This window comes from Ranitomeya imitator, chromosome 7 (assembly GCF_032444005.1).
Source record: "Ranitomeya imitator isolate aRanImi1 chromosome 7, aRanImi1.pri, whole genome shotgun sequence".
In the NCBI taxonomy this organism is placed as follows: domain Eukaryota; kingdom Metazoa; phylum Chordata; class Amphibia; order Anura; family Dendrobatidae; genus Ranitomeya; species Ranitomeya imitator.
In genome coordinates, this window is record NC_091288.1 from 198303201 (window position 1) to 198320086 (window position 16886).

At 45.7% G+C, this 16886-nt stretch overlaps 1 protein-coding gene across 1 annotated transcript in view; it reads left to right on the forward strand.

Moving 5' to 3' along the window:
- Positions 1-16886, forward strand: part of BRAT1 (BRCA1 associated ATM activator 1) — a 35677-nt gene that overhangs the window by 2022 nt on the left and 16769 nt on the right. Inside the window, exons 4-9 of the mRNA XM_069734342.1 lie at positions 1437-1581; positions 2331-2700; positions 3065-3184; positions 10821-10912; positions 15405-15523; positions 15859-16045. Coding sequence (XP_069590443.1) covers positions 1437-1581; positions 2331-2700; positions 3065-3184; positions 10821-10912; positions 15405-15523; positions 15859-16045 — 1033 coding nt within the window. The remainder of the gene's footprint in view (positions 1-1436; positions 1582-2330; positions 2701-3064; positions 3185-10820; positions 10913-15404; positions 15524-15858; positions 16046-16886) is intronic.

The window sequence follows — 16886 nt, forward strand, 5'->3', positions numbered from 1 at the left end:
CTACTTGCATACTTAAGTTCCCAGAAGAGCATTGCCTGGGCCTGTAAGTCTAACACCGGCTTGGCACTCTCCGCAAGGGAAAACGCGTCCTCTATGAATAGGAGTTTTCCCGATGGAAATCATCATTGCTCACGGGATTTCTGAATGTGAGATTCCAGTGATCCGAGCACAACAACAGGGTTCTGCGTTCCACCTATGATTAGAGCGGTATTGTACATGTTTGACCACAGCACCATTCTCTGTCTATGAGAGCAGGGATCACACAAGTACTACTTATTCCATAGAAGTGAACAGAATGGTGGTCATGCATGCGATGCGCACTACTGCTCCATTCACACAGGTAACATAGGACCCCCCAAAACCATACAGTTATCACCGATCACTCTTACTTCTGGGGTAACACCTTGTAATGGAATATGTCCCCTCCTTCTCAGTTGGCTAGATCTGGAACCACATATGTGAGGATGGCCATACAGAGACACATTATACATATGGTGCAGGGTCTGATCTTTTTATTTTGTTAACAAACAGGCTTCCATATAGCCTTACATATTATTTCTTACTAGGCCTTCCCCCCCAGCCCCCCCAAGTCATCATTAAGGTACCGTCACACTGAACGATATCGCTAGCGATCCGTGACGTTGCAGCGTCCTGGATAGCGATATCGTTGAGTTTGACAGGCAGCAGCGATCAGGATCCTGCTGTGCCATCGTTGGTCGGAGCAGAAAGTCCAGAACTTTATTTCGTCGCTGGATCTCCCGCAGACATCGCTGAATCGGCGTGTGTGACGCCGATTCAGCGATGTCTTCACTGGTAACCAGGGTAAACATCGGGTTACTAAGCGCAGGGCGGCGATTAGTAACCCGATGTTTACCCTGGTTACCAGCGTAAACGTAAAAAAAAACAAACAGTACATACTTACATTCCGGTGTCTGTCCCCCGGCGCTGTGCTTCTCTGCACTGTGTAAGCGCTGGCCGGAAAGCAGAGCACAGCGGTGACGTCACCGCTGTGCTTTCCGGCTGGCGCTCACAGTCAGTGCAGAGAAGCACAGTGCCGGGGAACAGACACCGGAATGCAAGTATGTAGTGTTTTGTTTTTTTTTTTGTTACGTTTACGCTGGCAACCAGGGTAAACATCGGGTTACTAAGCGCGGCCCTGCGCTTAGTAACACGATGTTTACCCTGGTTACCAGGGGACTTCGCATAGTTGGTCGCTGGAGAGCTGTCTGTGTGACAGCTCTCCAGCGACCACACAGCGACGCTGCAGCGATCCGGATCGTTGTCTAGATCGCTGCAGCGTCGCTAAATGTGACGGTACCTTTAGACTCATACAAGTGGCATATGGCCTAGCCGAGAGTAAAGAAATGATGTTTTGGCAGTCCACGGATTGTTTGTGCAACACTTTTGTCCGCTTAGTTCTTTTCTGTTTCTTCCAGTCTGATGATATTATATCCAAGATGTTTGGAGAATGTATCTACACCAGTGGTACTTGGAAGGATGCATCCATCAGGAGAGCGTGGATACAAGGCCTGCTCAGTATGGTACAGCACCAAGAAGCATTATGTTTTCTGCAGACTGGAGGTACGGGCATTAAAAAAAAAAGAAAACAAAATAACTTACTGTAATATTTTTTATGAAGTGCTTCTGTTTTTTCCTATTGGAAATTTATGAATTAAATCCCAATTTAGTGTCACCGTTCCTACACAATCTACAAACATGGACAGGGCAGTGTATGAATATTCTTCTTACCATCCAACTGACAATGGTGATTGTAAAACCCAGTCATAAATTAATGTCATTCATAAATTGTCAGGAATAATAACAGAGGAATGACACAGACTTTATTAGAGCAGATGGGTCTCATGGGGGCTTCTGTTAGGCGAAGTTCCGTGTACCATCATTTTGGTCCTTATACTGTCTGTGTGCCGGCGATGTTAGTCTATGATCTAGTGCACACGGGCTGTTTTTCACATGGACCTCAGGTCTGCGTGGAACGATTGACACATCCGCTAGCTCCTGCACCCACAAACAAGCGGAGCCTGACATATCCACGATTTTCAGATGTGATTGGTCCACAAAGTTTAGTGTCTGTCTGCAATCGACTTTAGTCAGAGCGGAGGACTCTAATAGACCAGGCCCCTCCATCTGGTGCTTTCTCCCATACATGCATCACTCTCCCCCCACTAACCTGTACTCACTTGTCGGAAATGTGCCGGGGTCATTGAAGAACTTCAAAAAACTAACTTGTGAAAAAAATTGTAACCATGTGTGAAACTTTTTGATAACTTTTCCTTTGGTGTTTTTTTTTTTTTTTCTCTCGTCTTTCCCAGGAATATTAAAGACCATGTTGGACCTTCTGATGGACTCCAGCCTGTTTGTAGCATCTGCAGTCAATGACCTTATAGCCCATGTTTTTTTCACATTTGTAAAGTTGACGGGTCTTTCAGACATCGGCCACGTATCAGATCTTCCTGCGGTGGCCCTGAGGATCCTTGGTCACTTAGAGAAGCTACTAACCTGTGGCGTTTCCCAGTCAGTCACTCGGTCACTAAAGGCTCTGTCTGCCATCTTCAGAGACTGCAGTGACACAATGGCCCGAGTCCTCTGGCCGCGAATAGCAGAACTGATCAATTCTCTCCTGAAGCAGAAGCCTAGTCATGATACTCCTCATCTAAAGGAACTGCTGCTTGCCGTGACCCGGTAAGTGCAAAAATATGGATATGGTGTTATTATATTCCTATGAAGATGTGTGTATCCATGGTAACAGACTACAAACAAATCTTTCAGTAGTCTGATATTGCCATCACATTGCTATTCATCTGTCTCCACTTCCTCCCGAACTGCCCAGAAGTAGTGGATGGGTGGGAAGGAGTGTAACTGCAGGATCAGAACGCAATGACTTATAGATTAGCATAGGGGCTGTATACACCGAAGGGTAGCAGGTCTTTACGACTGTTTGTAAAGGCTGTTATTAGCAGTTCATGAACGACTGAGAAACATTTTTTTTGGATAAAGATGGTGACACTTGAGCTCTGAACGTTCACAATGTTATTTATTGATCTAGATTTCCAGTTCTGTGCAATCTTGAGTGCAGTCTCTGGGTGACCATGAAGCAGGCACTGAAAAGTCTAAGTCCATTACAGGCCGGGTCGCTGGCATTTGGTATTTTGAAGTTCGAGACCTGGTAATCATTGTTCAGTCTCTTTTTTGTATCACTATTATCCATCATGCATATGTTGTGAATATGACCATTACCCTTCTATCTATCTATCTATCTATCTATCTATCTATCTATCTATCTATCTATCTATCTATCTATCTATCTATCTATCTTTGAAATAAAAAAAAAAAACTAAGAAGGACAAATCTCAATGTTGAGCAGTATATATAGGAGGAGGCTAAGTCCTGGATAGGAGGTATGTGTCACCGAGGTGGCTAGCCTCAGTGACGCTAGGGTACCGTCACACAGTGGCATTTTGATCGCTACGACGGCACGATTCGTGACATTCCAGCGATATCCTTACGATATCGCTGTGTCTGACACGCTCCTGCGATCAGGGACCTCGCTGAGAATCGTACGTCGTAGCAGATCGTTTGAAACTTTCTTTTGTCGCTGGATCTCCCGCTGACATCGCTGAATTGGCGCGTGTGACGCCGATTCAGCGATGTCTTCTCTGGTAACCAGGGTAAACATCGGGTTAATAAGCGCAGGGCCGCGCTTAGTAACCCGATGTTTACCCTGGTTACCAGCGTAAACGTAAAAAAAAAACAAACACTACATACTTACCTTCTGCTGTCTGTCCCCGGCGCTCTGCTTCTCTGCACTCCTCCTGCATCCTGTGTCAGCGCCAGCCAGCCGGAAAGCATAGCGGTGACGTCACCGCTGTGCTTTCCGGCCGCTGTGCTCACAGTCTGTGCAGGAAAGCAGAGCGCCGGGGACAGACAGCGGTAGGTAAGTATGTACTGTTTTTTTTTTTTTTTTTTTTACTTTTACGATGGTAACCAGGGTAAACATCGGGTTACTAAGCGCGGCCCTGCGCTTAGTAACCCGATGTTTACCCTGGTTACCAGGGGACTTTGGGATCGTTGGTCGCTGGAGAGCTGTCTGTGTGACAGCTTTCCAGCGACCAAACAGCGACGCTGCAGCGATCGGGATCGTTGTCGTATCGCTGCAGCGTCGTTTCAGTGTGACATAGTAACATAGTAACATAGTAACATAGTTAGTAAGGCCGAAAAAAGACATTTGTCCATCCAGTTCAGCCTATATTCCATCATAATAAATCCCCAGATCTACGTCCTTCTACAGAACCTAATAATTGTATGATACAATATTGTTCTGCTCCAGGAAGACATCCAGGCCTCTCTTGAACCCCTCGACTGAGTTCGCCATCACCACCTCCTCAGGCAAGCAATTCCAGATTCTCACTGCCCTAACAGTAAAGAATCCTCTTCTATGTTGGTGGAAAAACCTTCTCTCCTCCAGACGCAAAGAATGCCCCCTTGTGCCCGTCACCTTCCTTGGTATAAACAGATCCTCAGCGAGATATTTGTATTGTCCCCTTATATACTTATACATGGTTATTAGATCGCCCCTCAGTCGTCTTTTTTCTAGACTAAATAATCCTAATTTCGCTAATCTATCTGGGTATTGTAGTTCTCCCATCCCCTTTATTAATTTTGTTGCCCTCCTTTGTACTCTCTCTAGTTCCATTATATCCTTCCTGAGCACCGGTGCCCAAAACTGGACACAGTACTCCATGTGCGGTCTAACTAGGGATTTGTACAGAGGCAGTATAATGCTCTCATCATGTGTATCCAGACCTCTTTTAATGCACCCCATGATCCTGTTTGCCTTGGCAGCTGCTGCCTGGCACTGGCTGCTCCAGGTAAGTTTATCATTAACTAGGATCCCCAAGTCCTTCTCCCTGTCAGATTTACCCAGTGGTTTCCCGTTCAGTGTGTAATGGTGATATTGATTCCCTCTTCCCATGTGTATAACCTTACATTTATCATTGTTAAACCTCATCTGCCACCTTTCAGCCCAAGTTTCCAACTTATCCAGATCCATCTGTAGCAGAATACTATCTTCTCTTGTATTAACTGCTTTACATAGTTTTGTATCATCTGCAAATATCGATATTTTACTGTGTAAACCTTCTACCAGATCATTAATGAATATGTTGAAGAGAACAGGTCCCAATACTGACCCCTGCGGTACCCCACTGGTCACAGCGACCCAGTTAGAGACTATACCATTTATAACCACCCTCTGCTTTCTATCACTAAGCCAGTTACTAACCCATTTACACACATTTTCCCCCAGACCAAGCATTCTCATTTTGTGTACCAACCTCTTGTGCGGCACGGTATCAAACGCTTTGGAAAAATCGAGATATACCACGTCCAATGACTCACCGTGGTCCAGTCTATAGCTTACCTCTTCATAAAAACTGATTAGATTGGTTTGACAGGAGCGATTTCTCATAAACCCATGCTGATATGGAGTTAAACAGTTTTTCTCATTGAGATAATCCAGAATAACATCCCTCAGAAACCCTTCAAATATTTTACCAACAATAGAGGTTAGACTTACTGGCCTATAATTTCCAGGTTCACTTTTAGAGCCCTTTTTGAATATTGGCACCACATTTGCTATGCGCCAGTCCTGCGGAACAGACCCTGTCGCTATAGAGTCCCTAAAAATAAGAAATAATGGTTTATCTATTACATTACTTAGTTCTCTTAGTACTCGTGGGTGTATGCCATCCGGACCCGGAGATTTATCTATTTTAATCTTATTTAGCCGGTTTCGCACCTCTTCTTGGGTTAGATTGGTGACCCTTAATATAGGGTTTTCATTGTTTCTTGGGATTTCACCTAGCATTTCATTTTCCACCGTGAATACCGTGGAGAAGAAGGTGTTTAATATGTTAGCTTTTTCCTCGTCATCTACAACCATTCTTTCCTCACTATTTTTTAAGGGGCCTACATTTTCAGTTTTTATTCTTTTACTATTGATATAGTTGAAGAACAGTTTGGGATTAGTTTTACTCTCCTTAGCAATGTGCTTCTCTGTTTCCTTTTTGGCAGCTTTAATTATTTTTTTAGATAAAGTATTTTTCTCCCTATAGTTTTTTAGAGCTTCAATGGTGCCATCCTGCTTTAGTAGTGCAAATGCTTTCTTTTTACTGTTAATTGCCTGTCTTACTTCTTTGTTTAGCCACATTGGGTTTTTCCTATTTCTAGTCCTTTTATTCCCACAAGGTATAAACCGCTTACACTGCCTATTTAGGATGTTCTTAAACATTTCCCATTTATTATCTGTATTCTCATTTCTGAGGATATTGTCCCAGTCTACCAGATTAAGGGCATCTCTAAGCTGTTCAAACTTTGCCTTCCTAAAGTTCAATGTTTTTGTGACTCCCTGACAAGTCCCCCTAGTGAAAGACAGGTGAAACTGCACAATATTGTGGTCGCTATTTCCTAAATGCCCAACCACCTGCAGATTTGTTATTCTGTCAGGTCTATTAGATAGTATTAGGTCTAAAAGTGCTGCTCCTCTGGTTGGATTCTGCACCAATTGTGAAAGATAATTTTTCTTGGTTATTAGCAGAAACCTGTTGCCTTTATGGGTTTCACAGGTTTCTGTTTCCCAGTTAATATCCGGGTAGTTAAAGTCCCCCATAACCAGGACCTCATTATGGGTTGCAGCTTCATCTATCTGCTTTAGAAGTAGACTTTCCATGCTTTCTGTTATATTTGGGGGTTTGTAACAGACCCCAATGAGAATTTTGTTACCATTTTTCCCTCCATGAATTTCAACCCATATGGACTCGACATCCTCATTCCCTTCGCTAATATCCTCCCTTAAAGTGGACTTTAGACAAGACTTTACATAGAGACAAACCCCTCCTCCTCTCCGATTTTTACGATCCTTTCTAAACAGACTGTAACCCTGTAAGTTAACTGCCCAGTCATAGCTTTCATCTAACCATGTCTCGGTTATTCCCACTATGTCAAAGTTACCTGCAGATATTTCTGCTTCTAGTTCTTCCATCTTGTTTGTCAGGCTTCTGGCGTTTGCGAGCATGCAGTTTAGAGGATTTTGTTTTGTTCCAATCTCCTCACTGTGGATTGTTTTAGAAATGTTCTTACCTCCCTTCTGAGTATGTTTTCCTGGGTCGTCTTTGTTCGAGTCTAATGTTTTTCTTCCCGTCCCCTCTTCTTCTAGTTTAACGCCCTCCTGATGAGTGTAGCGAGTCTTCTGGCGAATGTGTGTTTCCCAGGTTTGTTGAGGTGTAGTCCGTCTCTGGCGAGGAGTCCATCATACCAGTAATTCACACCGTGGTCCAGGAATCCAAATCCTTGTTGTCTGCACCATCGTCTTAGCCAGTTGTTTGCATCAAGGATCCTGTTCCATCTCCTGGTGCCATGCCCGTCTACTGGAAGGATAGAAGAAAAAACTACCTGTGCATCCAGTTCCTTTACTTTCTTCCCCAACTCTTCAAAGTCCTTGCAGATTGTCGGTAGGTCCTTCCTTGCCGTGTCATTGGTGCCAACATGTATCAGAAGAAATGGGTGGACGTCCTTGGAGCTGAAGAGCTTTGGTATCCTATCGGTCACATCCTTGATCATCGCACCTGGAAGGCAGCATACTTCTCTTGCAGTTATGTCCGGTCTGCAGATGGCTGCTTCGGTGCCTCTCAGTAGTGAGTCTCCCACCACCACCACTCTTCGTTGCTTCTTGGCTGTATTTTTTGCTGTCACTTGTTGCTGTGTGCCCTTTTCCTTTTTGCTTGCTGGTATTGCTTCATTCTTAGGTGTGCCATCTTCATCCTCTACAAAGATTTGATATCGGTTCTTCAGTTGTGTGGTTGGTGATTTCTCCATGGTCTTCTTGCTTCTTTTGGTCACATGCTTCCACTCATCTGCTTTTGGAGGTTCTCTGACACTTTTTGCACCTTCTGTGACCAGTAGAGATGCTTCTGTTCTGTCTAGAAAGTCTTCATTCTCTTTGATGAGTTTCAAAGTTGCTATTCTTTCTTCCAGACCCCGCACCTTTTCTTCTAAAAGGGCCACTAGTCTACACTTCTGACAGGTGAAATTGGATTCTTCTTCTGGTCGATCTGTGAACATGTAGCACATGCTGCAGCTCACCATGTAGGTTGTCACATCTGCCATGTTGCTCCTAGATCCTGCTGACTTGCTGTGTGTTTTCCTTCTTGTGTAATCTACTCAGCCAAGCTCTCTTGCAATAATGTCCTACAGGCAAAAATTTGCGCGCCGTAAGGCGCGCGGTTTGGTGATGCTTTCGAAGCAGCTGGTCCCGGCTGTACCCAACGATCTTCTAGCTTAGGGAGACTTCGCTTCTCCCAGAAGGCACCTGGAATATGCAAATTAGCCTCCTGAAGCTTGAATCCCTGGTTTGGTGATGCTTTCGAAGCAGCTGGTCCCGGCTGTACCCAACGATCTTCTAGCTTAGGGAGACTTCGCTTCTCCCAGAAGGCACCTGGAATATGCAAATTAGCCTCCTGAAGCTTGAATCCCTGGTTTGGTGATGCTTTCGAAGCAGCTGGTCCCGGCTGTACCCAACGATCTTCTAGCTTAGGGAGACTTCGCTTCTCCCAGAAGGCACCTGGAATATGCAAATTAGCCTCCTGAAGCTTGAATCCCTGGTTTGGTGATGCTTTCGAAGCAGCTGGTCCCGGCTGTACCCAACGATCTTCTAGCTTAGGGAGACTTCGCTTCTCCCAGAAGGCACCTGGAATATGCAAATTAGCCTCCTGAAGCTTGAATCCCTGGTTTGGTGATGCTTTCGAAGCAGCTGGTCCCGGCTGTACCCAACGATCTTCTAGCTTAGGGAGACTTCGCTTCTCCCAGAAGGCACCTGGAATATGCAAATTAGCCTCCTGAAGCTTGAATCCCTGGTTTGGTGATGCTTTCGAAGCAGCTGGTCCCGGCTGTACCCAACGATCTTCTAGCTTAGGGAGACTTCGCTTCTCCCAGAAGGCACCTGGAATATGCAAATTAGCCTCCTGAAGCTTGAATCCCTGGTTTGGTGATGCTTTCGAAGCAGCTGGTCCCGGCTGTACCCAACGATCTTCTAGCTTAGGGAGACTTCGCTTCTCCCAGAAGGCACCTGGAATATGCAAATTAGCCTCCTGAAGCTTGAATCCCTGGTTTGGTGATGCTTTCGAAGCAGCTGGTCCCGGCTGTACCGGTACCCTTAGTCATGGAGGTTAAGGCTCCGGCAATAATAGATAATCTGGGGTTAAATCCTAGCACTACAGGTCCTGATTACATGCACCTGGATAGCTATGACTAGCACCAGGCCCAGTGATCACTGGTCAGTCAGCTGGGGGAAGCTGTGCACAGTGGGTTGTGTAGGAGCTGCAGAGACAGAAAGCCAGAATCTCTCTGGGAAGAGGCTGCACAGGGTCGTCTGCACCAAGTATCACTGGTTGTTATGGACAATAGCTGTTTAGTGTGACCGAACTGAGACTAGCTCAATCTTGTCTGAGTATCCAGGGTCTGTATTGTTTATTTAGCAACTGGACAAGGCTAAGGATTTTATTTTCATGGTTTTGTCTTTGGTGCTGTGCAACCTGTGAAAATAAACACTATTTTGTTTTGGTGTAAAAACCCTGTGGTTTCGTGTTTCTAGCAGCAACTTGAAAGCATGAATCCCTAATAAATATATGTGTAATGAAACACGTGTGAAACAAACTCAGAATATGTAGATTCCTTTCCCCCCCTTATTACTCTTGTGGTAGCTTCACACCGCCTTTGGCATTGTCTCCCGCAGCTTCATCAGGTCATCACCTGGAATAGCAATTCTGGAAACTCCTTCAAGATTGTTGGAAGCTGAGTATTTGCTGCTGTTTTTGCCTTGATTCTGCATCCAATCCAAGTGAAACCATTGGGTTGAGGTAAAGGGTTTGTGGTTGGTCATAGCCTCCATCCCTCTTCGTGGTCACATAACCCTTCACTTGTCTGGAGCGTCTTGGATCATTGTCCTGTTGCAGCACAAACAATGATCCCGCCGCTAAGTACAGACCAGATGGTATGACATGTTGTTACAGAATGTTATGGTCACCATACTAGGTAAGTGTACTTAGAATTTGGAATAAATCATCAGCAAATATACCCCTGCACTATTACATCTCCTTTCCATTTTTCACGGTGGACACCACACATGTAGAAACCATCGTCTCACCTTTTTTACATCGCACAAAGAAACAACGGTTGGTTCTAAAAAACTCAAATTTTGGCTCATCAGACCACAGTAGAAATTTCCACTGATCTAATGTTCAATCCAGGTGCTGCTCAGCCCTAACAGGTCTTTTTCCTCTTTGTGGTGGTTTCTTTGCAGCAGTTTGACCATAAAGGCTCTTCTCGCAGCCTCCTCTCTACATTGGTTGAGATGTATTGGCATGTATTGGCATGGCATTGGTTGAGATGTCTGCTACTTGATGTCTGTGCATCGTTTATAAGGCTGTTATATAAGGTGCTGTCAGTTTGTGTTTTTTTCACACCAGTAACTGATGAACTTGTCCTCTGCAGCAGTGGCAATTCTTGGTCTTTCTTTCCTTGAGCGATCCTGGTGAGAGCCAATTTCATCATCTAAGGTGTAACACATAAGCTGGTTTGTTTCACACGATTCTTGACTCCTTGTTTCCATATTTGTTCCTTTGTGGTTTTTGCTGCCTTCGGTCTGAATCTACAGTGTCCACATTCTGATATGAACTAGGGAAACCATGGCATGAACAGGTGTGTCCAAACTTTTTACTGGTACTGTATATTCTATGTTTTCTTTGCAGTCCGCCGGATGTCTGCCAGCTCGCTGTGTGTGTGCTACTTCAGCCATTAGACAGTGTGCTGAGGGTGTCAACTACAGACTTTGGACAACCAGGTATGGGTTGTGCTGTGCTTGTTTAAAAAAAAAAAAAAAAAAAAAAAAAAAAAACTTTAGAAAACATGCAATTTTATCCCTGCCCACAGGGGATATTTTAGACTCCTCCATAAGAATGACAGGTAACACCTCTGCATACAGCTGATGGCACAGGATCCGCCTATCATAATAGAGGATGTCACAGCTCACTTCCTCCCTCTTTCTTCATAATGACTTTTACACACGCTCATTAGATGCTTCACTACAAAAGATACTGTCACAGTCAGTCTATTGCTGCTAATGTACATGTGAGATTCCTTGAAGAACAGACATGGCCTCAATGACCACTGTGACAACTCCCACATTTTTTTATATTTCTTCTTCGCCTCATTGGGGGACACAGACCGTGGTGTATGTTGCTGCCACTAGGAGTCTGACACTAAGTGAAACAAAGAAAGTTCTCTCCTCCCCTGCAGTATACACCATCCTGCTGGCCCCCAGCTAACCAGTTCTTGCTTAGTGTCTGTAGGAGGCACACAGACTGGTCTGCTACTCAGACCCCAAACTCTTTATTATTTTTTTTTTACCTTTTACATTTTTGATTTTACTTTCTACAGCGAAGGAGCGACGGATCCTTTCAAGGCTCCGATCTCCCAGAACCATCAACAAGTGAGCACAGAGAGTGTTGCCTCCCCATATCCTCTCCTGCGACGTGCCGCGCCTGACCTGATTCTTAGGGGCGATGGGTTCCTTCAAGGGCACCGATCTCCCTGCACCCTGAACGAACGAGCACATGGAGTGTTGCCTCCATGTATCCTCTCCTGGAGCCAGGCCTAATGCCGGACAACTGGCCCTGTCCTCCCGGGGACTGAACTCTGTGGATGTACAGAGGCCCCTCTCCATGGCGTCCGAGCAGCCCCCACTGTCCCACCACTGTGAAAGCGGATGGCACAAGGAGGCGGACGGTTCCTCTCCACCTCCCTAACAAACGGATGGTGGATTGAGGGGATACTGGTTCTGTGCCTTTAAGACCAGGTAATGCTGGTCATGTGCCTTTAAGGCACAGAACCAGTATCCCCTGGTCTTAAAGACACATGACCAGCATTTCCTGGTTTTAAAGGCACATAACCAATATTACCTGGTCTTAAAGGCACAGAACCAGTTTCCCCTGGTCTTAAAGGCATATGACCAATATTCCCTGTCTTAAAAGCACATGCCCAGTCCTAAACCGGGCACCCTAAATGAGCTCAGGAGCCCTCCGCCGCCGACCCCATCTGATCCCAGAGTACCTATTGAATCCCTCCGTGAACCCTCTGGCTCGGAGTGCTTGCAGGAACGATATAGATCGTCCCTCTCCTTCATGCGAGCCGTCGGCTAGCAGGGGCCGCAAGTTTTCTAGAAATGTACAGGCGTCTAGAAAACGGAAGTTTAATTTCCTGATCCCTCACCAATGATTTGCTGAGAACAAGTCTCTGAATATGGATTGGATATTGCCTTGGTTCTGGACTTACCAGAGCTTCAGAAAAGGATGGATTCACCTATTTATATCATTAACCAATCTCTGTAGATTGACGAGGACTTCGGTTCTACTCTAGATCACGCAGTGTCCCTCATGAGGAAACTAAACTCCCAGCAGAGCATTTGCCATTCACCCTCACAGGGAGCGTCCGGATAAGCGATTCACTGGACAGAAACCTCTGCAAGCGCAGTATCCCTTTTCAGCCAATGTGCAAGCACGCGGGGTGTCCCCTCCACATATACCCACCTAAGACGTGAGATGCCATGCCTGGTCTAATTCTTACTGGCGACGGGTCCTTTTAAAGGGCACCGATCTCCCCACACCATCAATAGACGAGCACACTGACTGTCGCCTCCATGTATCTTCTACAGCCAGGCCTAACGCCAGACAACCAGCCCTGTCCACCCGGAGACCTGAACTCTGTGGATGTACAGAGGATCCTTTTTGGCGTCCGAACTTCCCCCTCTGCATCACCACAATTTAGCAGATGATGCAATAAGGCAGGCGATCCCTCTCCACTTCCCTGTTAAAAGATGGTGGATCGAGGGTTCATCATTTTAACTCCACACCGTCAAGAGAGCGGCGATTGCAAGAGACTGCTTTTCCTGACCTTCCGGATGCAGTTGTGCATTCTGCCACTTGGCAGCTTAAGTAGAATCTCCTGTGGTATACCTTCCAGTATCCCTGCCCGATGGGTCATCAATTAAAAATACAACAGACTTGTCAGATAGCAAATCTGGTTAGTTCCGTCTTGCGGCCTCGGGTTCAGCGCTCTACCCTTCCTTAGCCGCCGCATGGGTTGCTACAGCAATAGTCTCCTGGTCAGAGACTTTAACTTCCTTGATTCACAACAGTAACCTTTTCCCGAAGACAGTACAGCTGATCAATCAAATTTCTTGAGTGGAAGACTAGCTGCTTCATGCCTCTCGGATGCGGCTACTTGAGCGGCGCTGTCAGCAGCAAATGCCATTACACTCAGAAGGACATTATAGCTCAGAGAATGGAAGAGTACTCTGCGTTCAAAAAGCCTCTGATATCACTCTCTCACCAGGGTGATCGGTTATTCGGTGAGAAGTTGGGAGCATTCCCCACGCAGGAACAAAGGATCGCATGTTTCCTATAGACCCAACCAGCAGTGGATGAGTTGACCAGGCCGGTCTAGATCTAAGGGATCTTGGTTTCAAAAAGGGGACCGAAAAGTAAGACCGATCCTGGACCTCAAACTTCTACCAAGCTTGACAAGGTCCCCCTTCTTCGGATGGAATTCCTCTGCTCAGCCACTACTTCAAAGGAAAAAGGTGGAGTTTCTGGCATCCACCGACATTCAGGATGCTTACCTTCACATTCCTATTTTTTCCCTCTTCAAAAATTCCTTTGCCCAGAAGTCTTCCATCAGATCTTCCTTCTCTGGAGCACTCCAGATGTAGCTCGGATGGCATCCAGACTGAACGCCAATGTACTCTAGTTCATAGTTCGGCCTCGAGATCCAAAAGCCATCGCAGTGCATGCTCTGGTTCTTCCATGGCACTAGTTTCCATAACCTCTCTTCCACTACTTCCGAGATCTTTTTGGAAGCAGGAAGGGCCCCAGTGATCCTGGGAGATCCGCACTGAGCACGTCAGGTTTTTTCGTTTGCGGAACTAGTATTTTTCCGTCTTATTGCAACAAAACTGCAAGTAGTAACTTCCTCACAGGGAGTTTTCACATGTGGTTCTTTCCTATCACATACCGTTGGATCTTTGATTCCTTAATAGTCCTGGGAGTCGTACAGTTAACTCCTTTTGATCCGGACAGAGTTTACTATCAGGGAACATCGCCCTTTTTTCTCTGCGATCTCCTCATCCTGACGAGTCTTCGGAGCTAGCCGCACTATTTTCAGACTTTTTTTTTCCCTTATTACCTTCAAGGCAAGGTTGTCCTCAGGCCATCACTGTCCCTTGTTACCAAGGTGGTATTGTATTCCCACTGTTATGAGGACATTGTTCTTCCCTCATCTCTTTCGGCACCAGTCCACAAAACTGAATGGGTTCCCCATATTCTGGACAAAGTGAGTGCTCTGAGTAGGTACGTATCGAGGATGGCGTCCTTCTGAAGGTTGGACACTTTAATTTGGCTTCCTGACGGTAAAAAGAAGGCTTTCTGACGGTTGCAGGAAGGGTTTAGCCGTTTCATCGGCCATTTTAGCCTGGTGGATTTGTTACACCATCTAGGAGTCCTTCCATGTTAGGCTGACATCTATCTCCCTGTCTATCGAGGTTTCTTGGGTTCTAGGCATCAGGCATCTGTAAAGCATGCCTGCAAGCTTGCGGATTCGTCCAGTGCGCATGCACTCTTGAAGCACTATAATTCCCAGACTTCCACAGATGTGAGTCTGGGCAGGCGGACTCTGCAGGCCGCGGTGGCACACTTGTAAGTAGCGGTTACACAGGGCCTGATCTGATGTTGTCCCCACCCAGGGACTGCTTTGGGACGTCCCACGGTCTGTTTCCCCCAATGAGGCGAAGGAGAAATAGGGATTTTTGTGTACTCCCCTTAATCTTTTTCTTCGAGCCATTCATTGGAGGACACAGTACCCCACCCTGTTATTAGCTTATGCTTGTTTTATGATTTGACATGCTATACTCTCATATATAATGTGACATGCTATACGCTCATATGTTATTTATCTCCTACTGCTTTTGCACTGTACTGGTTAGCTGAGAGCCAGCAGGAGGGTGTACACTGCAGGGGAGGAGCTAACTTTCTTTGTATCACTTAGTGTCAGCCTCCTAGTGGCAGCAGCATACACCCACGGTCTGTGTCCCCCAAAAAATGTTTCGGGGAAAAGGCTTTTACGGATAGTACACAAAAATCCCTTTTTTTTTTATACATATTTTGATTTTATTTCACTAGAGTGTGACAACAAAATGTAAAAAAAAAAAAAAATAATAAAACAATGTAATTTTTTTTTAAATAATAGGTAATTTTCTTGTGACGCATCCCATTTATTATCAGGTTTTCTTGAGGAGCCTGTGCCGGATCCTGCCATTATTGAGAATCTCCTGTCTAAGAAGCCCTCATTCGTCGGCCTCTTATGTCAGGCCCTGAGCCATGTGGCTGAGCTGTGTGACATGGTAATGTACAATGAGACACGAGATCCTACTCCGGTGTTACTACGTCTCTACCAGTGTGCAGAAATCTGGTTACTAGGGCAGTAAGGCTTTGTTCACACTATCTGCACTTTATTAATTTGTCAGCTGATCGGGGTCATCTTTCCATGGGGGATCTGCGCTCTTACAAATGCTTGTTTTCCGGGTACGTGGGCCTGTGTGAATCTGCCTTTACACAATGTACTGATGGCCAAAAACAGGGTCTCAATGGCGACATTATTAATCAGATTTTTCGAAAGACAAACAAGTGCAGGCCCTTTATAAACCCGTCACATTGATTTTGTTCCCTTCTTTTTCAGGACTGTCTGGTCACGCCGGTCCCCCATAGTGATGTGCTGAGGTCGGTGGTGCTGATTCTCCGCTTTTGCATTGGACAAGCGGTTTGTTCCGCTCCTGCAGGGTTAGCTATAGGCAGATCGCTGATAGGGTCTTATCGAGTTCAAAGGTCAGCGCTGGATGCGATCGGAGGTCTTTCCCAGTGGCCATGTGAGACCAATCATTATCTATATATATATATTTAATTGTCTAAAGACCATTTCCGTCTATTTGTAACGGAAATCCTGCGTCGCTGATTGGCCGCAACCAATCAGCGATATCGGGGGAGGGATTTAAACACCGCTTCACTTTTTACTATTGATGCTGCCTATGCAGCATCAATAGTAAAAAGATATGATGTTAAAAATAATTATAATAAAAAAAAAAAAATGTGATACACTCACCTTCCTGCGTCTCCGGCAGCTTTTCCCGCTCCTCGCGATGCTCCGGTCCGAGTAATGCTTTGCGGTAATGGCCCCAGGTGATGTATCGGTCTTGCGAGATCGCTACATCATCACGGGTTATTGCCGCAAAGCATCACTGGAAACGGACCTGGCGAGAGCATCGCTAAAGGCCTGGGCTGGATCCGGGGAAGGTGAGTATATAACTATTTTTTTTTTTTATTTTAATTCTTTTTTTTTTAACAGGGATATGGTGCCCACACTGCTATATGCTATGTGGCTGTGCTATATGCTACGTGGCTGTGCTATATGCTGCGTGGCTGTGCTATATGCTACGTGGCTGTGCTATATGCTACGTGGCTGTGCTATATGCTACGTGGCTGTGCTATATGCTACGTGGCTGTGCTATATGCTACGTGGCTGTGCTATATGCTACGTGGCTGTGCTATATGCTACGTGGCTGTGCTATATGCTACGTGGCTGTGCTATATGCTACGTGGCTGTGCTATATGCTACGTGGCTGTGCTATATGCTACGTGGCGGTGCTATATGCTACGTGGCGGTGCTATATGCTACGTGGCGGTGCTATATGCTACGTGGCGGTGCTATAT